General features: G+C 40.2%; 1 protein-coding gene across 1 annotated transcript in view; it reads left to right on the top strand.

Moving 5' to 3' along the window:
- LOC118775372 (cell adhesion molecule 2-like) overlaps positions 1–27,033 on the top strand; it is a 316,581-nt gene that overhangs the window by 253,832 nt on the left and 35,716 nt on the right. The window contains exons 4-5 of the mRNA XM_036525265.1: positions 19,692–19,844; positions 24,771–24,908. Coding sequence (XP_036381158.1) covers positions 19,692–19,844; positions 24,771–24,908 — 291 coding nt within the window. The remainder of the gene's footprint in view (positions 1–19,691; positions 19,845–24,770; positions 24,909–27,033) is intronic.

The following is a 27,033-nucleotide window of genomic DNA, read 5'->3' as shown; positions in this document are numbered from 1 at the left end:
GGTGCATGTAGAGCGGCAAGGCTGCAGATGAAGAACTTCTCAGAATAATGCATCATACATGAACACATGATCGCATGATCACATGATTAATTAAGAATATAAAAGAAATCATGTTAAGCAGAGGAAATGAAGGCCAGGCTTGTCAACTCTCAGACTGGGAGTAAAGGCGTGTCTGACCGCTTGAGGTGGCTGAAATCTGTTATCATGGTCAGATATTAGACTTATTCTCATGTGTCCGATTAAAAAACCCTGAACATCTTTAAACATTTTTTTAGCATCCCACAGCCAAAAACATCTAAGCATGGCACAGAGGAGTGATGATTTGAGGGAGGGGGATCGTTAAAGTTTTATCTTTTCCAAATGGAGACAAGGCAAATTAAGACTGGGATGATTGAGGGGGACTACCAATTACACCGGCCCCGGTTGTGAGCGCATTATTAGAGGAGTCATCCCTCACCGGAATGAGTCAGCCTGCTCCGGGACATGCAAAGCAATGTGGATTCATCATTATCTGCCAGAAGGGCCTGGCTGATGTACAGGACAGAGCTGTCAGAACCAGGGAGCAGCTTCTGCTGCATCCCAAGGAGATGTCAGCTGTTTCCCACAACCACCGTAGAGCCACACATACAGGGCTTCCTGAACATTCTTTCCCCCCTTGCAATTTTCTTACTTTGCTGCCAAGAAACATATTCATTTTCTCAGTGACAGATATAGATACTCACTTTATGTATGTGTTCACTGCTTACAGAGGATTCATTACATTGTGTAGGGTCTGATTCTTATAGAAAATGCGAGAAGGAAAAAAGAAAAAACATTGCCACAATTCTGTCACTCAATTTACAGCATTTCATAATCCATTCATCATAATTTTTACGTATTTCATAGCATATCATAATCAAGTACAGCTGTTGTACATTTATTAGTGATACAAGGCCCAATGGTGGAAACTTTGACAGAGTAATTCAAATTTTCATATTAATTTGGATGCGGTCAGCACATTCAGAAAGAAAATGTAAATATATCTTCATAGAAAGAAGTCTTGCAACAGCAAAAAAAAAAAGTCAGTTATGTTAATCAATGATCTGCTTTGGACAGAGGTGCCACAATGGCAACTTTATTCATTTTGAAAGCCCAGTTTATAGCAATGGAAATAAATGGTTCCCAGTAATACCACCAGCCATGCATCACTTGTACCCTCCCTCATATCCATGCCATTCAATCAGTCCTCCTGACAAATGGAATCAAACAATGTAGACATCATATCTTTAAGGTAACTGAAAGCATTTAAAAAAGATAAGAAAAAAAAACAAATCTCACTATCAGTTTCAATCTATTACACCGGGTAACCTAACTGTTGTCTTGACTTCCTGCAGCCAGTTCCTGTTTTTCCATCTCTTCCTTCCTGGAAGACCATCGTGTTGTTTAGCTGACTTGACTTATCCGCGCACTCTTTTTTCTCCCCTTTCCTCCATTAAATTTCTGACTTTGCTTTTGGCCACAGCACAATAACACTTCTTATCTGCCGCATAATAGAAACAGCGGAGCGCACCTGCACTGTGTTCATTTCACTTCCAGATTTATTTTCCCTTTCCTTTTTCCATCCTTTCAGGGGGAAATAAAAATGCTTTATATACAGAGTGGGAGTTACTCTACATTGATGTTCTAGCGTGTTCTTTTATTGCGCAGATTCACGCTGTGACTTACATTGCATGCCTAATCAATTAGCTTGTTCAGCCACGTAATTTAGCACTTTGGAGGACAACTTCTGGCAACAAGCCTCCACACATACTTGGTAAAACCCCAAGGCACACAAATTTCAACTTCTGCCGTTTGTCTAACAAGCACTTCTTATAGCCACTAGCAACTCTTTGACTCTTTTTTCCCACCGTCCATTTCAATTCATTTTCTACCAAGGCTGGCTTACTGAGAGACAGAGAAACCTAAATGCAGCAATGAACAAGAGGATTTATCCTCCTTGGTTTAAATCATGGAGATTTCAGAGGCTTGAAATGGAGATGCAGTGCCAAAGTGGTGTGTGCACTCAGGGCCGTGACAAAGTCGCAAACGGATACGGCTGTGTATTTTCATGTTGGCTCTTCACCTGATTGCCATGGCATGTGAAGGGCAACTTCCCTGTCCCTGATCATGTTCACTGGTCTATAGCAGGCTGTATTTAGCCAGTATTCCCTAGGGAGTGGTGCTTTTGTCATATCCACAACTAACATACTGAAGCCCTCGGTGGTAGTGGTGAATCCAAGCAGAGATGCTCCTGAGAAACAGGCCGCATTCTGGAAAGGCAGGGGCATTAGTAAAAGGGGTCATGGAAGTTTTTAGAGCTCAGTTAATCCAGATTGTGGAGCTGAAAATATGGTTTCTCTGCCCCTCCAGGCCCTCCCAGCAGGAGCCATTAAAGGAAGAAGACTCTTCTGCTAAGTAGCCAAATTGTAGATGCTGAATATCTGCCTCTCCACAAGAGGGTGTTTCTTGTTGTGTTACTTGTCTTCTTCGGGATGTGTTTTCAGCTGGTCCTTTTGAAAGAGCTATTTTGTCATTATTTTTATTTTAACAGTCTGTTTGGATAACTTTTACAAACATTCAGAGGCACTGCAGTGTTAAGGAAGCTGTTGAATGAGAAAATGTGTCTTTTTCAGGCCATGCATGGGTTTTTATTAATAATATATATTAAAGACATGTGTGGTGAATTTTCTGATACTGATTTGACATGGCGTTAAACTGAAGACTCTGGCAGAGACTGCCTCGGGATGTGGCAGGGTTCACTCCATAGCCACATTCCCAACCTCTTTTGAGGGGGTGTTTGTTTTCTTTGCTACTGGTCCTGCGTGCATGACCTCTTTCAGTCACCCCTCACACTTTCCTCTTTATGACTATTTATCTCATTGCAAACAGAAAGAAAAAGAGGACATGGGAGAGCGTGTAAGAGCCAACATGGCCCTCTGGCTCTCAGGCTCTCACACACAAGCATAATCATGTAGAAACAATCAGAGCATGGTCTTCATCCGCCTCCAACGTGCTGGATTCTAGACCACCTCCCATTCATTCTCAGTTTGCCCACAGAAGTGAATTTATTAGTCATTAAACCTTAGGGTTGCGTTAGTTTAACATAATGGTAAATAAATCACAGCTGCTAGTGGTTGAATAAAGCCCATTCGGGATTTGTAAGCAGAAGCTCAATCATTGTATATATTAGTGTTTGCAGTCAAGTTATTGCAGCACCTGGGTTGTGCAGTATCAGTGGGCTTTAATTGAGACACTGCCATCTCTGTCTCCTGCTGGATTGATGGTTTTGGCTGGGCATGCAACACTAAGGGATTTGAGGCAGTCTTAAGTGCCATTCTTTAGCCAGAGAGCATTAATCTTGATACTGAGCTCACATTATAAAAATAGCCTAGGCTCCCCATAGCGGGGTCTTTCCAGTCCTGCTGCCACAATACTGGCTGTAGCTTTTTTAATGGGATACACAAAACATAAATATCACCCTGCAGCAATACAGGGGCATCCAGGGAATAAAAAGTCCTCCAGATTGGAGAACTTCAATTCAGTTTTGTTTGCTACTGGACTGACCAGTGCTGAATTCTACAGTATAGACAGATGGAGTGAATGAAATAGACTGACACACATGCACATGCACACACACACACACACACACATACACACACAATGTTTAAAGTGTATCTCTCTTTCTGCCTCTATCGCTCTTTCTTTCTCTGTCACTCACACACACACACACACACACACATACACACAAACACACACAGACTACACATATATAAATAATATATAAAATAAAGCTATTATAATATATAATAACTGTAACAAGTGTCTGAGCTATCAGGCGGGGAAAATGTCTTAAAACGTTTTGAAAAATATCACTATTCCATTATTCTGTGAAAGGAAGCATATATTGCAAGGTATAGAATGCTGCCGTACGGTGTGTATCATAGGTCATGTCATAAATCTAGTCGGTAGAATGAGAAAATGAAAAAGTGGCCCTGAGTAAAGATTAAAGGGAAAAGAAAATGGAGGGTGTGCTCCTTGGAATCCAAACATTCAGAAGTGGAAATGAAAGTAGTCTTCAAAGATTTGCCTTGCAATGTTAAAGGGAACCTTTTGCATACAGTGGAGCATATGTATGGAAGTTCATCTTGATGCTAATACTGATGCACAGGCAGGCACAGCTGTGTAGAGATTCATAAACTTGTGGGCTGAATGGTTTCCTGTTTGGCGTTGACAAAAGCACCTCTTTTCCTCCTTTGCATGTCATTAAAGTGAAGCATAAAAAGACCAATGGTATTACCATCTAAATATTACCGGATCTAACTTGTGGTCGTTTCTGGCAGAAAGCAGAGAACAACTGATTATCTGGCGCATATAACTGTGACTTCTGCGTTGCTGTTTGCCAATTTTCATGATAAATGATTGTTTTAAGTAACACTTGAAGAAAGCATTTACAAGAAAATTAAATAATGAATATATTTCTGGGAATTCTGAAGATAATGGAACGCGTTGCTTCAGTAGGGAAGTGTGACTAAGAGTGCTGCCCACTCTGGTGTTGTTACCTGTGTTGCATCTTTTAATTTCAATGAGGTAATCAATGCAAAGCATGTCAAAAGCCTTCATCTGTGCAATTTTCACCTAATAGCTGCAGGTTGTCAAATATCAATGTGTCACCTTCCACATGCCAGCGAGAGATGCACATTTTGTTTACCTGTATCTTGCCCTGTGTAAAACTGTCCACCATCACGATTAAAAGTTTCCTTGATGCATTGATGCATTTTATTGTCATATCTATTTATTGCAATGCCCCCTGCATTTTTCCTTTAGGTTTGGAGTGATGGTTCAGGGGACCATTCCTAACAAGTCCCAGTGCAAGCACATAAAGCTTGTTTCACCTTTCCCTATTTTTACTCTTCCCATTTTTGTTCATCATTTTTTATCTTAAGGGATAAATCTGATAATTGTGGACTCACTGTAAATTTGTCTTTTCCACCTACACTGGGAATTGACGAAATGTGGTGCACAGTTTTAAGAGGACACCCCTGGCAATACATTGAGTGGAAATATAGGCCGTTTTAGTGGGAGTGGAGCACTCAGCTCAGAAAGCTTGGATGAAAGCCCCCCTAAGGCTTGGGAACACCCGTAGGCACAAGGAACGTGACAGCCGAGATGGCAGCGTGAGACTCGCCTCGTGAGCGCCCGCGCTTTTTCACGCAGCGGGGCAGGCCAGGGGCGCCCGCTCAATCCCAAACCTCGCTCCATTTCGGAGGCCTGAGCCTCTGGGATATCCTGCTAGAGTGTAGATGGCACACTGTCCTGGCCCTCAGCAGGAGAGACGTCCTGGGAGGGACCGCGAAGAGACGCAAAATGCCTCTCGCAGGGAAAAAACCTGACAACTGTGTTTACAATACATGCAGCTTGTGAGGGAAGGAGAGAAGGAGACTGGGGGAAAGAGAGAGAGAGAGAGAGAGTGATAAGAGAGAGAGAGGAGAGATGTAACTGTACTAATGAGTCACCAGCCCATTCCCCGGCCTCGCCTCAGGCTGACTGCCTCTCAGGCAGGATCTGCTTATTAACTCATTAATAATGGAGGCTCCCCGCTTGCGGCCTTCTTGAACCCTGAAGACTGCTCCATATCCAGGAGGCGGCGGCGAGGTCGGCGGCCTGCTCCCGGCCCTAGCGGCAGCCCCTGTGAGGACGATGATGGATAGTGTGAGCAGCACACCCTACGCCTCTTTCATACATTAGAGCAATTAGACAAGATGGACTGTTACAGCTGGGGTGGGGAGATGGGGGAAGAATACTGTAGGGCCATTGAAAAAATCGATGTCGACCATATGTCTTCCGTTTAACTGAGTAGTCTTCCCTTTAATACGTTGCCAGCTTATGAATTATTTGCATTAAAAGGGACAAATGGAGGGCCAGTTGTCCAAGGCAATATTCATTACAATTCTCTTCTGTTTTCTGCCTTTTGGGAATAAAATGATTCCAACATGAAGGTTGTTTCGGTGAGTCTAGTGGAAAAGTTTTCAACAGCAATTAAAATTTTGTTGTTTGTGAATATTTTAATCAACTGAAAGTGCTAATGCTTTATAATCATTGATTGAGATAATACATTAAAATTGGTCTTGTTTATTCTTGTGAAATTATTCCTGTCTAATTTTTAGGCATCCATATAGCTCGTGGTGGTCTTTGGCATATACACTAATGTGCTACAAAAGATATAAAAAACAGTGCTTTTATAGAAGCTTATATATAAACTCACATAAAGCAGTAATTAGGAACATCTACCATTCATCTGGAATTATACAGATGACTGGAAAAAGGTGCACTTCAAATGGGTTTTAAAAAATGAAAATGCAATTATACACATAATTACTTTTGTTAGGTGTGCATTAAAATGTTCAATAGAGCAAGATATTGAACAGCAGTCGCCAAGGTGACAAAACGCTTGCAGTAGCTTTGGAGAACCGATGAAACACATTTCCACAGCCATTACAGTTAACACAAATCTACAGTCAAGGTTCCATACCTATGGAGTAAACAAAGCAACTTTGTCCAATATTGCACTTTGGTCATTTGTTTCATTGACACAAATAAACGATGAATCCCGTGTCTTACCCTTGAAACTTAAAAGACCCCAATCTCATTGATAACTGATAACTGACCCTAATGTACATTTTTACAAAAAAAAGCTTCTCAAACTGTGGAACACTTTGGATATATTAATTGAAGAATAAGCATTATGCTCAGCCCCATTAAATCACATTCCCAACCATAACCTTTTGTCGAATTTTTCAGCACAACATAACGCATACAGTATACTCACGTTCAGGACACAAACTTTTGTTAACGCTTCTCTTCACATGCAGCTCTCTCTCTCTCTCTCTCTCTCTCTCTCTCTCTCTCTCTCTCTCTCTCTCTCTCACACACACACACACACACACACACACAAACACACACAAACACAATCAGCAGCTCCCTTTAACCAGTAATGCATCTTCTCAGTGTGCACTCAGCAAAGGTAGGCTTACTAAGCGTGAGCTGTTATGTTCCTATTTCCAGAAGTCAGTTAGTCCTCAGTTCAGCACCCTTTGCTGCATCAGTCAGTGGTTTCCCCCTGTGTTTGACTGCATGCCGATGAGCTACAGATCCCAGGCCCGTGGGACCTAAAGTACCACCCCATTGCAGCAGGCCAGAGCCCCTCGTTATCCCTGCCAAGACAGCCCACGGGTTCGCTCATTTGCTCAGCTGCATTCAGTCTCTCCTGTCAAACAGTGAAAAGAGAGAGAGAGAGAGAGAGAGGCAGTCCACTGTTTACCATCTTGCCTGCCATGGATGTGGAGCATGTAACCCAGAATCCCATGGGCACGCCTCGACCCATCTGGTGACGCGTCTTTCCTCCTGTGTCTAATTCTCCAAACATGTTCCACTATCTCCCCCGTGCCAATGAGCAAAGATCCACTTCCGTCGTAGTAGAAACAAGATGAAATGCAAATAAGATGCTGAGTAGATTCACAGTATACCTAATACATGTAACTCAAGTGGTAGTCTTATGCTGTGTGTGCAGCCTTACCTTAAAACACAAAACTATCTCAAAATGCATGTAGGGCAGTTATTATGAAAATGCTTTTCAGTCATTGTCACTGAGGTGCAAGATTTTTTGTTATTATTTTATTTTGTTCACAGCTCTAAAAGAAGTCACGGGCAGTTATTTTTAGAAATTTGTTTGAACAAAGAATGTAAGAGCTGATCCTGTCAGGTGTTGTCGAACATATGCTGACAATGCTTTGATGATGGTTTGTAAATCCTTTTTGAAGCCAATGCTGCCGTTTTGAAGACCTGTGCAACACGCCGGCTCAAGGTTACGCATGCCTCTGTGATTTCAGAGCATTACCAATATCCTCTACTCGCTTGGGATCGATTCAAGTGGAGGGCCTCGTGGCCGGTGCAGCACTCGTAGTGCCCACCAGACCCCTCTCCCCTCTCTGACACGAGCTGTCACGAGGACACCTGTGTGTAGTTATACGTGTGCTTTAAACGCAGCTCAGAGTTGAAGCCCCCCTCCCTTCCTTTCCAAGCGTGCTTAATCCCAGGCCTTTTAAAGCGCTTTGTTTATTCTGTGCTGTCCCTGGCTCCCGGAGTCCGCCATCGCACAGAAAAAGACAAGTGGAAATGAGCGTCTGGTGGCTCCTGCCCGCTTTGAGCTCCCCTCTCGGGCTCTAATGGGATTTTAAGTGCAGTGTGTCACCTGTGGCCAAATGGAGCTCTAATGGCCATTCACCAGTGCCACTCTGCAAATAGCATTCATCGCAAGCTATGCTTAAAATGTTGGGGGCTGTTTTCTTTTTTTCACCTTTTTTCTGCTACTTCAGGGCATGGAAATTAATTCAGTCTATTAATGTCCATTAGTCTTGTTCTGTCCTTACTGTATTAAGTCTTTTTATCCTGAATTTGCATTTGTTTTGATAATCTCTCTAAAACATCTGATTCATATACATATATATATATATATATATATATATATATATATATATATATATATGGAGTGAGTGATGTTTCAAATCATGATTGCTGAATATTGAACTATTCAGGCAATGAGATGTAAAATATTCATATCCAACTTTTTAAAATTTATTTTTAGCTCGGTGACCTGAGCTCACTCTTTACATCAGAAATGTAGGGGTGAAGGTTTTCACAATTTCTTAAGATGGCCTGAGCGACTCTAGGTGACTGGTATTTAAGCAAAAATGAAAAAAAAGAATTGACAGGAAAATGGAAGTTTTCTATAGCATATTTTTGTATCTCTCAGGTTTAGCTCTGCTCTTCCTTGTGTTTTAACTTTCTCTTTCTTACATGTCAGTACTTTGGTAGGAAGGAGGGTACTCTGTAAATTTAGTCCTAAGTGGGGCTCCATATGAGGGACAGACCCATAAATTGCTTTCTCAGTAGGGTGAGGAAGAACAAAAAGTATGGTTGGCTACACCGGACAAATGGGTGAAATTAAGTGAGCATTTTACAGCAGTTCTCAGTCCCTGCCATGGCTGTCTGAAGGACAAAGAGAAACAGAAACACTTTAAGTAGTCCTTCAGTCCTCCTCCTCTCTCCCTTTGGTTAAACACAAATAGATGGACAGCATCCCAGCCCCAGTCCTACTTGTATGCTCTCATGGTAGCTCTTACCAGCTGAAGGACTGCATTGCTTCACCGTGTCCAGTGATAGTAACATGCTGCCAGTAATGAGCAAACATCCTCCAGAGTGTTTGGAATCCTGTCTGACTGCTGTACTGAAAGATAGGCATTAACTGTCCCACAGTGGTACAGCACATATTTGAGGCAGAGCTGAGGCCTCAATAGGCCCCAGCTCTATATATACTCTCAGAGCGAAATTGCTTTGTGTCCTTGGGGAAGTCGGTGCCCAGTTAAGGTATTGGTGTGTGTGTGTGTGTGTGTGTGTGTGTGTGTGTGGGTACACTCGTTGAGATATGCCTTTCATTTCTGAGACCTTAGTCCTTTGTTCATGTTTAAATATGTTTATAAAGTCTTGTGAGGATCCAGTCCACTGTAGCAATGAGAGCGAGTATAGAAGGGTCTCCACCATGTTCAACAGTCATTTGAAAAGGTTTTGCAACAGAATACATGTTTATAATTATTAAACATTGTTAGGATTAAAATTACACCAGTTATCAATTATAAGTGCCTCAGATGCTCCCACTCTCCCAGGAATTCATCTTGGATAAACCAGCCCAGCTTTCCCAGACCATGGCCATGTTCTTGCTGGACCTGAGAGAAGTCAGGTGCCCAGAGTCTTTCCTTTTACCTGTATGCAGTGCATGACTCTTTACTGGAGGAATTTCTTTCTCTCTGTTTGCTATGGCAAAAAAGCAACGCTTCCAATTTGTGTAACACCTGTTCCCTGGGATCCCACAGCGTGCAGGGAACAATGGCTCTTTGCAAAGACGCGCTTCCCCGTGCTTAATTGCCGCCACCTGTGTGCACGGAAAACAGCTCCCAGTGTGTAGCAGAAACCCTGTGGTCCAGGCGTGATTTCCCCAGGGTGGCTGCCTAGGGGCGGGGAGCAGTAGTGGCAGTAGCTCTGAACATGCAGCCAGCGATGTCCCTAGGCACTGCAAGCCAAGATTCTGTGCCAGCTGGAGGGGGGGGCATGTCCAGCCCTAGCCAACTGTCTGCCTGCTGTGGTCACTACTCTGTTGCGGTGTGGTGCAGTGGTCAGGGATCGTGACCTGCAAATAGAGAACCACAATGTCATAACCCAGCTGAGATGGCGCTACCTTGAACCTTGATCCAAGATGTGCATCTGAAAACCCTGGGGAAAAGGACTCAAAATTTGCCCTTTGATTGTCCCTTAAGACAATGCTTTTGTTTACAGCAGCATTAATGGTCTTTGTTATTGTATGGTGAAGCATTCTGCCCAGCTCCCCTTACTGTGATTTCAACACAATAATGGGCCCAAGGGAAAATATACAAGGGGACTCTATTTGAACTTAGCTAGGTTCTAATTCTGAGTATAATTTACATACATGGATCCTCTTAAGCACATTGGCTTCACACAGAGAGAACAGATTAAATGTATACTTTACCTATATGTTGATTTGGATGATTTAATTTTGGGGGCTATGGGGAGACAGTCTTCATTGCACAGTCGGAAGCAGGGCTTCAGTAGAGGCTCGGATATCTGTAACCATTGTTGACACATACGGTTCACAGCAGCAAGTCTCAAGTCACAGATGACCAGTGCGCCTCGAGCGATGCTGTCATGGCAGCTCTTTAAACCCCTGCCTGCTCCTTTATTTATTTCCTTGTTTTCTTTTTTCTTTGTGTGTGCGTGTGCGTGTGTGTGTGTGTGTGTGTGTGTGAGTGACAGTGAATTCTTCTCGGACCGACAGCAGAGGAGAGGAAATCAATGGGTGCCCCGCAACAGGGCGACAGCGCAAAAGCGTGTTGCTCACTAACACGGTCTGTGGTGTGGAGGAGTGTCATGGAGCCTGGGGAGGCAGTATTTTGTTTTGACGAGTGCTTTTAAAAATATGCAGGGCCCCGGAGGGTGCTGAAATGTCTGCGAGAGTTACTGATATGAGGCGGCCTTGGGAAGGCTTCCGTCAACGGAGATATACAGGCGTGGCCGGCCGCCAGGCTGCCACAGACGAGGTCAGGGTGCAGATTTATGCTGTCCCTGCCATGGCGGGGAGTGGAGTGTACGTTGTCGGGGCTCCGTGGGTATGTGTGAATGACCCCCCTTGCCTCACAGGGGCCTCTTAACATACCTGGAAAAAAGTGCCCTGCCCTGTCAGACTCCACTCATTTAACAGTTATTTTTAAAGGTATTTAGACAGGTATTTTTAAAAAGTATAGGACCTCAGGTGAAAGACTTTATGCTGAAAAACTTTAACTTTGTCTTGGAAATTACCCATGGCACATTAATGTCCACCTGAAATACAAAGCGCACCACTATTAAGGGTGAAATCCTTAGTAGTTATGCTGTTGTTAGTACTGATATAATAGACTTGTGCGATTTGCATGGAAAGATGCATTTTGATGTACAGAATGCCTTGTTTTTCAAGTAACCAGATATGGGTGTAGTTAAGTTAAATAATGAACAAACTTGGTCCAAATTCTAGCATTAATCACATTTTGCTTCACCTTCAGCTGTTTAAATTAAACAGTTAAATTGTCATAACATGCCAAAAGAACAACAGGGAGAATACAAAAAAGACAAGACAATGTTTAATTGAGCATGTAATACATGATAAAGATAATGAACTCTATTAGTAGTTGTGTATTCACGCACTCCAGACCAAGAAACCAGAGTGTTTCATATTGCTTCTGTTTCTGAATGTACATTTATGTTCATCAATTCTTCTTTTTTTCTTTGTAACAAATGCACAACATAATTTTGCCCTCTTGTAACAAATCTTGGGGTATGAATCTTAGCTGAACATGCACAGGTAAGCTATGACATTTTATTTCCAGGGTTCATTATTCTTTTTCAGTTGACAATCTATAAATGCATTTCAATCAATGCAACCCAGTTTTTTTGCCTATTTAATAACTTTTTAAGACATTAAATCAATGTATGCTCAGAAGTAAAAAGTAAGTAGAGATGATATGGTATAAATGCATTTTGGTTGTTTTTATCAATGCTGATAGTAGTATATTTTGCAGTCATGGAAAATGTTACCCCAGGTTCAGATTTGTATATTGCAAGTATGTTTATGAAATATTGCTGGAGGAGCATAATTTCCTTCGGGTAATTTTAAGATTCAAAGTGGAAATGAAAGTGTCCATTACCCATTCTGAACACTGTGCATATTTATCAATCATGGCATAATATATGGGGTAATTATACATGATAATTAGATGGATGTTCATTCGCTGATGAATAGATGGCACTATTTTCCTAATGAACATCATTTAGTAATGAGAGAAAAAATGGGGGTGGGTGACTTCAGAACTGCAGCCTGTCTGAATCTACATTAAGAACAGCGCCATTGTCATCCGACAAAAGCTGTACAATGTTCATCTACAAAACACGAATGTGCCTCCTATTATCATTGAAGTTTTATCTTATCCAACTCTGTGGCAAGTCCAGAGGTTGGAGAATTATTTTGGGAACAAACCCACGGGAGCATAAATCAGCTTGACTCGACAGCAGAAAAGCGCTTTCGTTTTTTTTGCAGGGGCGAAAATGTGGCGCGTGGCTTTGTGGTGGCGCTCTGACGGTTTGTTGGCTGCGTTTCAACTGCTCTTGGCTGCTGGGGAAAGAGAGAGATTTTTCTTTAGCGGGAAAGGTGTTAGGGAAACAATTGTTACTCCCTGTTGTAATTAAATCAGAAATGTGGAAGTGGACCGGAGCTTTGATGAACAGAGAGGTACAAAGTGAGAGGGGACTCCTGGGTCCCATCAATAGGTAAAAATCACGTTATTAATTACCGTATATACATGCCTAAAGGGTTGGTGTCTTTGAGTCGTAGATGCTTTCTGCGGAACCAGATGACCCTCCCAGGCAAAGTGAGGAAATGCATTGTTAATTAATCACTGCAGTCTAACGAGATTGGCGCTTTCAAATCTGCTGAAAGCTCAGGCACGTCAGCTTTCTTTCACAGTATTCACTGGAGACAGATTTACAGCTCCAACACATCCATTTCGGTAACACCAAAAAAAGAAACAGTTATAAAATTATGAATATAATTTCAGTTGTTTAGACTTTGAGCCAACTAATTATGAAAAATAACATTTGTATTTCATTAAGCATTGAAATATTGCGATGCAGTGTATACAATTTGAAAATCTGAGAAAATGAAAGGGTTGCTTGGGCTAGATTCCTCCCCAGATGACCTTAATGCACTTTTGTTTGCTTTGCATGTCTTTCAGTGCATGTAATTTTAACTTTTTCATGTGGATATCTTCTAACCCTCATAGGATTTTTCTGGAGGTGAATACGCGATGCAAGTGAACACCTGCAACATCATAAATATGTAAATATGTCTGTTTAGAAGACATGTAATATTACGCGACACTTTGGAGCTCACTTTGGACCATGGGTGGGAAGTGGGCGGAGAGTTCTCAGAGTGGGCCTGCCTCGGGTGGTCCCACACAAATGTGCTTGAACTGCACAGAGCAGATGGAAAATGCCGAGGATTTTGAGCAAATAGAGGAACATCCTAATTGTGTTCTGTGAGACTCGAACAGGAAGTGATTGACCTATTATTGTTATGGAGTCATTATTCTTAAAGTAGCAAAAGAGAAATATCATAATTAGAAATGTAGCAAAAGACTAATTTTCTGAACAAACATGCTGCTGTGCTACTAATAACATGATGATTATGCTGTCAGCCATGTAAGCTTGCTTTATAAAATATTTTCAGTCAAACCGCAAAGTGAAAATCAACTTCTCATAGGAGTCTGGTCTCCACCTCCGACTGACATTCACTGCATGATTGGTTAATATAAATATGGGAGGGCCTGCAGCAATACATTAGGGCAGAGATTGACAGTTATGCAGAGGTATGAAAAGTTCTCAGGGTGTCCAAGAAAGTTTCCTTTCAAAAGTTTCTCTTTGAATGCACTATATCACACTGGAAAAAAGTGAGAGCCTGTGCTCTCAGAATGCTCAAAATGTGGGTGGTGAAAGTGGCATACTTTTTCCTTTGGCAAACCTTCTTGGTTAGCCTCAGCAATATGTACTGTTTGCATGTGAAAAAGTGGATTTGCTCTACACACACAGGATTGCACAGTGATATCCCTGTAGAAAGTTCTTGATATTGAGTTTGGCTCAGTGGGATAAGTTACTAAATCCCATGTAATTTTGTTCTGGTCTTGAGCAGCTTCTCTTCTGTTGCCAGCCTCACACAGTCCTTTAAATCTGGTCTGTAGCAACATGTGTTCAAGCAGATCATGTGGAAAAACTGACTATTAACACCTTGCATTCTTAGAGGTCACTCACACCATGTTGATTCAGTGCCATGTAACAATGAGCACTATTTAAATAGACAATATAGTGTTCTTGTCTACATGACTATACAGTCAAGCCTTACTTCCAGTGCAGGGTGCACCGTGTCAGATTAATGGGCATGACAGCACAAAAGCTTTAAAAAGCTTCAATCCAGCTCTGCATTTTATGCCTTTGACAGGCAGAGGGACTAGCACTCTAACCCCTTAGTAATCCACATGCTCATTGTCCTCCAGTTAAATTGTACAATTTGTAACTGTGCTGGTGTTCTAGAGAGAAGCAGATGAATGGACAGAGAGGATAAACACTTAGAGCTTGTTCCTTTCTTGAAATATTCACTCTACGTCCTCTTTTTTGCTGCAGATGGGTTTTGACACAATCAATTCTCAAATTGTGTCTGAAAAGATGATGGAATTGTGTCACCTTGAATGTCTACCTTTTTGCACCAGCAGGTTTTTAAATAGATTTAAGTTGGATGTGTAACCCGAAATATCAAGTAGAAATTTGCATAGAGCCCAAACTGTTTATGTGCAGCTTGTGTAATCATATGGAAATGAGGTTACACAATTATATCGTTATCATTATTTCATCTTTCTGAAAAACAGAATATATATCCTTTGTGGAAATTAAAAATTTCGGAGTCTTTTCCTGGTACAGAAGGTAGCGAAGAAATTGCATCGCAATGTTCGAATGTGAGACCTACAGAGAAACCCTTGATTTGAATCTCCTCTGTTTATCTGTCAGTCCCGGGGTCTGACAAGTCCCACTTTCATCTGATCCAAGGGTTTTTATCAACATCTCGGTGGCATCGTCCGCTTCCAGACGAGCACAAAAGCTCTGTTGTCTCCCTCCTCTTTTTTTCCGTATGTCTCTCTGCCTCAGAAAGATATATACGGGGATAGGGGCGGATCACCGCAGCGGCTGTGGGTTTTTCCTGTGTCGTATCTCTGAGGCCCGGTGCTGCGTTAAGGTCAACCTCCCCGCCCTCCCACTCTCTTCATCCTCCCGGGTTTGTGCGCTCCATCAGAGCCTCCGAGCTTTTCACAGGCATGTTCAAATGTCGCTCGCATCCTGAGAAGCAAATCCACAAACAACAGGCTTGGCAGCCATGTGTGCGTGGGTTTTGGCTGCATAGTGATATTTTCTTTTGTATTTATATATATATATTTTTTTTTTGTTTGTTTTTTGTTTTTTGCGCAGTAGTTGCTCCTGTATTCTTTACTTCCTGCTGTTTTTACAGTGTATGGCCTCAAATGCTCTAGAATAAGAAGCACTGTCCCTTATAATACCTCTCCAGATTATAGACTTATACAACATATATTGTTATATAACACTCAATATTCCTTTTAATTTAACATGGAAAAGGGAAGAATTTGCAGTGAGGTCTATATAGGTGTTAGGAATTCTGCTGGAAGGCACTGCTCTCTGAGCAGTCATGGGCACCGATGGAGATATCGTGGCTTTGAAATGATAAGTATGCCTTTACCTCCATTTTGCAGTGGCTGAATATTTAGTCAATACTTGGCTGTCTCTCAGAGTGATTGAGTGAGTCAGATGGAGATATGACATGTAAAGACCAAGTTGTGATAACTTTGCGGTTCCAATCACTGTATTACAATTCCCTGCGGTGAAACAGCAATGCCTCTAAACATTCTTTCTGTTCTTCATATGAATTTTACTAAGTTCTCTGATTGTTTTCAGCAAGGATTGATTGCTTTTAGGTTACAACAGGATATATGTTTAATTGGTTTCTAAACTATAGGTTTACCTTGTTGATGTGAAATAGCATTCAAAGTCTGCTGCCACGTTATATGATAAACATAATTATTCCCATGGATTTTATCAGTACTGTCTTGTCCCTAAATAAATGTAAGGGTACACATCTTTATTTCTTCTACAGACATTTGTCAAGAATCACAAATATATATTGCATCTCACAAGTTGCTTTTTCTTTTTGTTATTTGCAATGGTTGTACGAAATAAACTTAAACATGGACTGATGCTGATAGGATTAACTCCTGCAATATATGCTTTATGTTCTGTCCCTATAAAAGGATGTGAGTTCCTTTCAGAAAATGCAGGTCATACTAAAATACATTTATAACATTTTATAACAATTTATAGCATTTCTGGTATGGGCAAATCACTAGAATAACATGCACAGAAAAATAGCTGGGAAACAGCAGAGTAGTAGTTATACATACAGAAATGTTCCAGGCCCTTGGGGGAAAAAGGTTTGCCTCATTACCCCAACTCTCTTCCATAACTGTTCCCCAAACTCAGTTTCCATACTTTCCTTAAATCTGTAATTGTGCACTTGTATTGCTGTTCAACAGCACTTTTTGCATTTACTGTTATTATATACATAATGTTTATGTGATTAATGTGTTTTCTGTGCTCACTTAATCTGAAACATGATAGAGGAATTACTTCAAAGTGCAATTTAAATGAATTGCACTATGTACAGTACATTAAATGAGGGAAAACCAAACAGACAAGACAAAGCAAGGTTCTAAGAGGGCTATGTGTATGGTTTATAGCAAACTGCACAGATCACTTTGACCTCTTGTCGTAATCCTTGATATGGATTGATATGTTAATTATATTTGCTGATAAGATTGACATTGATCATCACAAAATGATACATACTTGCTGGCTCTTGACCAATCTCGACAAAGGTCATCTAGACCTTTTTAACAGTAACCTTTTAGAGAGAAGCCTAGAGTGAACTCTTTCTGTTATTGTCACTATTTTGGGAATCTTCACTCAGCAGCAACAGATAAAGTATTGCTCACACTACACATCATGTGTCTTTGTTAATCAGATAAGTCATGTTTTTGAGAACTGTGATGATTTTCAGTAGCAGAATCAAACGATTCTGGTCAAAGCTCCACATGCCAGTTTCTTTCAGGTCTGTCTTTCATTTTGTGAAACCTTGGAGGAGAAGAAAACCCCACATTGTTTCATTTAAAGAGCAAACACCAATGTTTCAGGAATGCTCCACTGAGAATATCATGCACGGTAGCTCTGAGCAGTGGTGGTCATTGATCTGCTTTTGTCTCACAGCTGTAATGCAGCGAAATGTGGTCGACATTTACCGAGCTGACACAACTGACTGACATTTGGCTGAATTGCTTTTTAAGTTCCCGTAAGGAATCAGATTTAAAATGAATGAATGAATAAATTATTAATTTCAGGGATGAGGAAGACATTATATCTTGTATGTTTCCACAAGTGGGTCATTTTCACACCATTTTTTATTTTATTTTACAATCCTTGCCTGGGAGTTACTGTCTTGTTATTCACGTTGTACACGGGTATGCTTGTGTGTGTGTGTGTTTGTGTGTGTTTGTGCGTGTGTTGTATGTTTGTGTGCTCATGAGTATGCTGATATTTATATGTGGCCTCCTCGTGTATACACGGTACATCAGTATGATTAAAAATACTCAAATGTAGGCCCACTCTCATTACAGTGTTGACTCGGATTGCCCCGTATAATTGAGCTCATTAAGTTCAATTACATCCGAGGAGAGGCTATCCTGGGGGAGCACGGTGCAAGCCTGTAGGGACTTGGGATTTAGGTTTTCCAAGAATGTGTAATTCATTAAATTAAGAGCCCTGGTGCCATTTTTTTTATTATTATATTTTTCATTCCTCACGCTGCACATGTGATAATGTATCCAGAACAGCACACTTCCCTTGTGAGTCAGGCGACCTGGCAGCTCTTTGGCTTGGCTCACCTCCATGGTAGCAAGCTTAACCTCACTTTGATGAAGGCAATTCGTGGAATAAATCATCCTTTAATCAACCATTAATCGTGCCAGGATCAATGGAGAATGACAGATTGATTCTCAAGGCTTAGATTGCATCGACACCCCCTTATTGGATAAATATGTACGCGAAAGGGAAGAATATTCAGGGATACCCACTGGTTAACAAGTGAATAAAGCTAAGTAAAGCTAATGTGCCTTCTATAAATGGCACAGGCTGACACAGAAGGGGAAATCTATAAATGTGGCTTTTATATATTCTGTCTGCCTGTCACAGGCTTTGATGAGACCTGAAGTGCCTTGAATGCAATGATTAGCTTAGTGACCTTGAGACTCTGTGTGAGTGATATTGCCAACAGATTGGTTTTACATACTTCACATAAATGGTTGAGACCTTTCTGTGAGGTACAGCTCCTGACCAAACATTCCAGGCCACCATTACCAAAGCGTACAGCATCCAAGGGGTGACTGAATGGTGTTCCACCTTGAGTTTTGACTCAGACATCTGACATAAACCATGTGACACCATACGACTTACCTTTATTCAGATGACCAAGGTTAGTTTACCAAGAAATGCTGACACAATTCCCAGAGCAGTCGGAACGTATGTATACGAGGGCCACATTACAAGGTAGCTAGTTGCTGGATCACAAACGTTAGCTATCTGTTTCAGACCATGTACAGCCTACTCTTGAGCATTGTCAAGCAATGCTTCAACAGATGACTGCATAAAATGTCTCGACACTTAATTTTATGAGGACAGAATCCAACAATGTCTGGGACTTATATAAAAACACTTACATTGTCTGTTGTTGCTGTGTGATTGATCTACCCAATGACTAATGTAAGAGAAAGTTCTAACCAAGGACACTGTTTTTTTTCATAATTTCATTCTTTTCATATAATGCAGTGACACTGTTAATGTGTTGTAATTGATATTCCACATCCACACTATTGTTTCATATTTGTATCTGTAACACGCTTGCATACCTACTTTAAATACTTTTACTGAAATACCAAGGGGTTAAAACTTTTATGACATGAAAATGATTTTCTCCAGATCCATATTTCCCACAACTTCTGATGCTATCTCATTTGAAACTTCATTAAACATTTCATTACATGATTGATTTAAATATAGCTATGCATTTCTGTTTGGAAAGAACTTTTGAAAAGTCAGATACTTCAGAGTCACTTCATATTCTTTTTTTTTTCAATCCATTGGCATTGGCAAATGACAAAAAAAGGTATTAAGTTAATACCATTGTACAAATTAAAAGTAAGAGCAGTGCAATGAAGTCTGTACCCAAAGCACTTTGGGTGGTATTAAAGAATACTTGTGCTTGGTGTGCACTGTCTTGGGGGGAATATTTGGCTGTAATGTGTGGCCTAGTGATAAAGATCAATGATTGACTGTGAGATGTGCCCCCCCCCCAGCCCTGAGGGACAACCGGATCGAGCTAGTGCGGGCTTCGTGGCAAGAGCTGACCATCAGCATCAGCGAGGTCTCCCTGTCGGACGAGGGACAGTACACCTGCTCGCTCTTCACCATGCCCGTCAAGACTGCACAGGCTTATCTCACCGTGTTAGGTAAGTGCCATGCCAAGAGACACCCTACTGTTCTATTAAGACTGTCCATTACATGTAGTGAAAATTATCAAGACTGTAAAGCACTTCCTGTTTGACTGTGATCAAAACCTATGCTCTGTTTAAGAAGAGAGAAGTCCTTATGTCTCAACTGAAAAGTGTTCATGGTGAAGGAAGAGAGCACTTATTTAGTTGTCTCATGTTCTTCCTATAGTAACATGCATATATGTTGGACAGATGCAATTTTGACAATAGTAGCTACGTACGAATGCATAAAGGCTTCCCTGAAAACAATGGCACTGTTCAGATTCCTGGGATAACAGCTTGCTATTCAACAGATTCATTGCTTGGTTTCACAGGATGGCTTGCTGTGTAAAGTGGTTTGAGTAGAGCTGGACTTGCACAAGATGAGCTTTTGCATGGACAGAATGAATTGACTTAAATTATTTCTTCATTCTCTTTATCTCTCCCGATCCTATTTTTTTCACAGTACACTGGTCTGTACCTCCACTGGTTGGAGCAGGGAAAAAATGCAGAATCTTCCTGTTAGACAGCAGTGGGGAACACACAGTTTACCCTCTCCCTGGGTTTAATGAAAGGGTGCCATTGCGCTTCCCAGAGCAAACACACAGTATGTCACAATAACACTGTTTAAAAATGGCACTGCAACTTTAATTTAGTTTTCACCTCAGCAAACACGCCATGGTCACTCCAGCTTCAGTATTTTATTTCCACCATGGTACATATTATGAATTATTCTATGTTGGACATGCTGTACCAAATCTTTTTTTTCTCACATTTGGTTTGTCTCAAATTTTAACAGCATACCCTATTACCTTGTCTTCTGTTCCTAAATTAATTAGGTGTCAAATTAGCTTGCTTGAATTTAATGACTTGACATACACCATTAAAGCCATTAGTGGGTTGTATTTGTCAACAAGCACACAAGAAATTAAAGCCTGTTCATTCTGGACACAACACAATTAAGTTGTACAATATTAAATTATCTGAGCACAAATAGACAAATGCATACATAAAGACAGAATCTTCCCCAACAGCATTAAGTGTCAACCAAGAGTCAATGATAAAAATGAACACTGTTACAGGGGTCATTATTTTTTATTGGCATCATTGACTCCCATATTAATGAAAAAAAATATGGAATATGGAAAACATATGGAATATGGAAAACATGGAATCTCTGCAATGGGCCAGGTTTTTATTTGTTTTTGTGGGGCATTGCTTTGAGAGGGGAAATTGCTGATCTTTGGAATGTGTTTGGTGTAAATTTGAAACGGTCATAAAAAATGTCATACATGAATGAAATATGGCACATGCACTCCTCATGAAGTCTTCATATTCTCCTGTGTTGATCACAAGTAAGCCCAAGCCAAAGAGTACATGGCAATATCATGATCTTAATCCTACCTTTAATCTGTAGCTTTTAATGGATCCTATTAATTTAGGGAAAATGTTATGTAACTATCGTACTCAATTATTGCATTATCACAACACAAAAAGAATAGAGTTAAAATGGTATGCAATTGATAGCTGTCCCTGTTGTCATGGCATGGATGATCTTGCTCATAAGTCAACCATCCATTGAACCTGTGTGCATTTTTATGTCCTACATGGCCTTCTTGTTTAGGACCTAGCACATACATTTTTCTGCCACCTTTCCTTCTGCCACTTTGATGGCCCTGTCTGATGGGATTGGCAGCAGTTGCCACCTGCACTTGCTACTAGTGGGGAGATTTCAAGGGCGCAACACCCTGAAGAGCAGAGCCATCCCCACACTGGCTTCACTAAGACCTACAAATGTGCTAAATCAATGAACACATTTCTTCTTCTTCTTCTTTGTCCTCTTTTATTATTATTGTTGTTATTTGAGGACTTTCTTCATTGACTATTGGACTATATTTTGCAATGAAATTGCATATTTTACATAATTTTGCAATGAAAATAAGATGTTTACAATGGGATGATGAAAAAAGTGAGAAAGACATGACAAAATATGTTTAACTGTTTCAGTAATACACGTTGAGAGAACAAAGAGACATTTATGCATGTTAATGTACTGCCACACACTGCAGTACAGCTATAAAAATGTATCCATATTTAAGGTTAATCTCCATCAAGAATGTGTCAGTTTTCTGCAATGCAAACCGCTTCTCAATGTTCAGATGTGTTCTGGAGTGTACTTTTTTCCTCAGAAAAACGACATCCCATTGAGTATGAAAGGCCTATTTTCTTATTCCCTGTCCTTTCCTTTTTTAAACTGGCACAACGGGGAACTGATTGCTTTGGCACTGTACAAAATCATCTAATTGAATAAATATTTCCAAAATGGTTACAGTTGTTACTTCTTCACATTTCCTTAGCAGGAAATACAAAACCAAAGTAAATAAGAACAAGAATGAAGGAAAGTTTGTTTAAGCAATTCACATTTAAATATGTGGGTGTACAATGTTCAAAGGAAGTGAATGCATCTACAGAGCTATCTTATATTCTCGCGCTGTACTACAAGTCTATGAAGATCATCCTCACTGTCATATAACACAATCAAAAGGCATTTTGCTTATTCTTGACTCGTGTGATACATGTGTTCTGCCTGTTGGTCTGAGGGGATATGCTAACTGATCTGAATAACCAATCTATTATCTCTTTTCCTTCATTCAAAAGGAAGCCAATATCTCATTTTCGTGAGTAATGTTTATATTGATTTTCACACGCTCCTGTTTGCTCAAAGATGGGCCCCGCACCTCAGTGATGAAAATTCACCTGTCACTTATTTTCCTGAATCCTTCAGAGGCCTAATTGAAAACCAAGAAAGACTTTAAGGGATTCTAATTCATCACTATGGCTGCCAAACAAAAGACCAGGGCGACAGGGCAGAGAAAGTGGGGAAGAGACACGACGTTACCTGGCCTGTGTTGGCTCATATCTTTACCCCCCTTTACATTCTTCCTTTCTGGTTTTTGACCAAAATCCAAGAGGATGTCAATTACTGTGTGACGACTTGCATCCATGCCCTTTTGTCTGGAGAACACCTTCCTTCCTGGTGATGAAGTGAAGTACATCTCCGGTTTGTTTGTCAGCTAGCACTCTCCCAGTTGATCTGATATGCCATGATATGCCATGCTAACCTTTTCAAACTTTCACCTCCAATCTGAAGTGTGTCTTGAGAAGGTGTTACACAGAGAAATGTGTCCACTTAATTTGGAGTCAAAGATATTTATACAAGTGAATACTGGGGAAAAGGTGAATTTGAACATTTTTATGTGATTCTAATTTAAAAACCACTGAAGTTAACAACTCATTTTCCGCTATTCACAACTTTCTTCGATGTAAGGAAAATGACATTCTTTTTAACCATTTGCAAGACCCAGAAAACAATGTTCCAACCAGAGGAGTTGAAGTCGTTACTAACCTTGTGCAGGTACTGAGGCATTCAGTGCTGAGCAGCTGTCTGGAAGGTCTTCAAAAGGTAATAGTTTAGATGTAGAAGTATTTATCAAATCCTGTGTGTTTAATAAATACATGTTAGATTCTTTTATACAGAAGATTTGTAACCAATAGAAACTTTTCAGTATGTAAACTCCAGGAAGTATAATTTATTCCTAGAAAAAATAAATTTGCAATAAAATGGTTATTTTATCCTGTGTTTTAGGAAATAAATTAAGACACGTGGATTCCTAGTAGGACTTAAAAGAAATAGCTTTTTAAAGAAATAGCTCCATATGTATAGCTAAGCCATCAAGATGGTTTATGTTTGGAAGATGCACATGGCAGAATAGCTTGCAGCTGAGCTAACTTCGGAACCGTTGATAACAGAATCATGTCAGCCAGTTGTCATGGGTCTCACATCAGGGTTCTGCACTGGGTTTTGCCATGATGGATGGAAGACAGAGAGCTATGTGTTGTAGTTCAAATTTAGAGAACTGATTCTAAGAACTGACCTTTTCCAGGAAATTAGACACCAGATGACTCAGTGTAACCTTAGTTATAATGTTATAATCTGGGCTTTAGAGTGTAACTGGAATTGGGAGATCATAATGTTAATGGTAATGACAATGGTAACTTTCCAGCTAATGATTGCAGCAGGACAGACAGCATTGGCTTGCAGCTATCTATGTCACCTCTTGTCTATACAACCCCATTGATTGCTGTCAGGCTAACTCTTGTAACAGTGGCTCAACTGTGGCAATGAGAATGAAAACAAATCATGAAGCATGATTGTATTAATTTTACCGTCATAATTACCATAAAACTCACAAGACATGCATTTAAGTCTGTATTGTTACTTAGTTATCATGGTGGCCAACTATGGGCTAATATATATCAAAGTAAATAAACGGTTTGAAAAATAGCAAGTTTGATTTAAAGAACAAATTAGATGTGTACTCAAGCACAGTACATTAAATACAGCTGTCCAAATTCACTGGCTCTTTTTTTTCATGTTTACCTGCTGAATATGTCTGTTGTAAAAAAAATTGTCATGTTTACATTGCATGCAAAGTAGAGAAGTGATTCACTTCTCAGCTCAGTAAAGTTAATTAAAATACATTGTGAAAATGCATTCTCATCAGAGATTGATAAAGTTTTCTTGTCATTGCATGAAGCCATGTGAGAGAAATGTTTGGACTAAAAACATAATCTGTTTCTTTACATTCAGTACAAATCTCTATCGTGATGAATGAACAGTCTGTGTTGTTCCCACAGAGTCTGCTATGACTTTATGAAGATGGGGCCTAATAACCCACCTCAAACAGTAGCTAGTAAAATAACAGAAAAATAATGGACAGTGGAAAGCATTACATTCAAGTTTACATTAATAAAAGGGATTTGAATATAAAGCAGAGTCAGAGTGCATGTTAAACAGACTGGCATTTGAACTAGGACTAAACTTTATTCCTCTCGTTTTTGTAGGAGTGCCAGAAAAACCAGAGATCGATGGGCTCCCAAAGCCTGCTGTGGAGGGTGACCAGATCACACTGACCTGCGTGACCTATGGGAGCAAACCAGCTGCAGACATCAGATGGTTTAGGAACGAGAAGGAGATCAAAGGTAGGGGCAGTTCTCTGTGCAATCAGACCAGACCACAGATCCCATTAAAACCTTTGACCCCTCTTGTCTAGTTACACGCCTGATACAATTTGTTGAGATTTGGTTCGTAAAAACAGTGCTTTGATCAGTCTTTATCCACATCCATTTTGTCTGTTTGTAGCACTTGCTGTAAAGCGAAGGGGCACTTCATTCTGTGTAAAAAGAAGGTCTAACAAGTTCATGGCAAGTTGAAGTGGGACTTCTCTCATCATGCATTCAATATTTCTGTGTTCAGAAAAAATGCTGCCAGTTCTGTGCAGCCTTGGAAGCCAGAGATTGTCGAAGACCATAGCTCTAAAAATGCATGTGCTAATTAGACCATGTTGCTATGGTAATTAAGGACTCTCCAATGGACAGAGTCAGTTGGAAATGAATTCCCAGTGTGTGAGGAAGACAGCATGACTTATTGTCAGGCACAAGGGCACATCCATGCTCCTTTGGTCTCCTTTTCCTGACCGGTGAAAAATAGCTTGTGATTGAAGTAGATGCTGCAACTACAGCATATCCATGGCCACGATTCAATTAAATATCTGTCTCAGTTCAAGACGTATGATTAGAAATCTGGTAAGGTAGAGTGCCTCAATCAAAAAAGTAGTCAAATCTTATAATGGTTGTCATGATGATTATTACTTGTTTGTTTAGTCAACAACACATCCAGGTGTCTCTTGCAGTGCCAGCAATTGCTGACACTGTTCTCAGACCTAAGCCCAATTTATACAACAGACTGTTTACTGATCCAAACCCAGCAAAAGATCTTTCACAAAGATACAAGAGCAGTATCTAATCTGGGGTTTCCACACACAGTCTTCAAGACCACAGTCCTGTGCCAAACCAATACACCACATGCAGACCTGTGAACACAAGCTGTGTAAAGTCATCTTGTGCTGCATACAAAGATGATGGAACCACAGCAGGGTGTAGTGGTTAAAGCCATAGATTATGGGAATGTTCACCATACTGTAAACACATATCCAAAACAGTGTAGTGTTTTTGGTGTATCTTTGAGTTACAATCCGTCTATATTAAGAGGACACTGTATGTATAAATATTACTATGTTTCCCTGTAAATTATAAATTATGATAATTACATACATAAGTATTAAACACTAACCTGTAAACCAATACAATCATTTACATTTTTATTAATACGACTTATTATCAGTCTGATACTGAAGTGGTGTATTTAAAATCAGTATAATTTTTTGGCCTTTTTTCTGAGGGTTGAGAGTTTTATGTAGTGCTTATATTTGCATACTGTTGTAAGTAGCCCTATAGAATGCATACCGCTGTTATAATTTGTTCTGGAAATTTTGTTGCATCTTCAGCCACATTTGTTTTAATTTGAATGACTTAATCAGCTGTCCTGTGTCTGAAGCAATCTCATGATAAGGGAATAAGCTGGGAGACTAAGGTTTTCACCCCCTGTTTTAATTAAGAGATTGTTAATGCAAAAGAAGAGGCTGATGCTCAATATAAGCTCATTACTTTTCATTGAGCGCTCTGCTATATCCAGAAAGCAATTGCTTAGTGCTGACCTGCCATCAATTTAAGTTTCAACACTGTGATTTTAGGCAATGTGAATAATAATGTTCAAAGGTTTAGTTGTCCTTGAAGTGACTCCTCTAATAAAATGTCTGAAGAAAGCATGAAAAAAGTGGGACAAAAACCACATTCTTTCAATTAACACTGATTGCAGTAATTTACAAGATTTCACTTCATGGTGTTTTTATCCAAGTTTTATATTTTTGTTTTTTATGTTTTCTTGAATGATGGGTGAATTGTTTTTTCTCTTTATTTATAAAAATAGCATAATAAGAAGATAAATCTAATGCATTAATACTGTTTGCATGTTCAACAAAAACAATTTACTGGGTTGGGCGTCATAGCATCTTATAGCAAAAATAGTGGGTTGATCAGTGTACAAAACTGTACAGCCCTGTCTGGCCTTGTTCTTATCTTGTAGAGCTACCTTCGGTTTTATTCCATCCATTTCACAAGAGAAATAAGATTCTTCCCAAAAAAATAAATAAATAAAAGTTGTCTTAAAACTGTAAATGTCATAGTTATTGCAGAGGTGAAAGTACAT

Source organism: Megalops cyprinoides, chromosome 3 (genome assembly GCF_013368585.1).
Source record: "Megalops cyprinoides isolate fMegCyp1 chromosome 3, fMegCyp1.pri, whole genome shotgun sequence".
Lineage (NCBI taxonomy): Eukaryota > Metazoa > Chordata > Actinopteri > Elopiformes > Megalopidae > Megalops > Megalops cyprinoides.
This window is presented reverse-complemented; position numbering and strand designations above follow the sequence as displayed.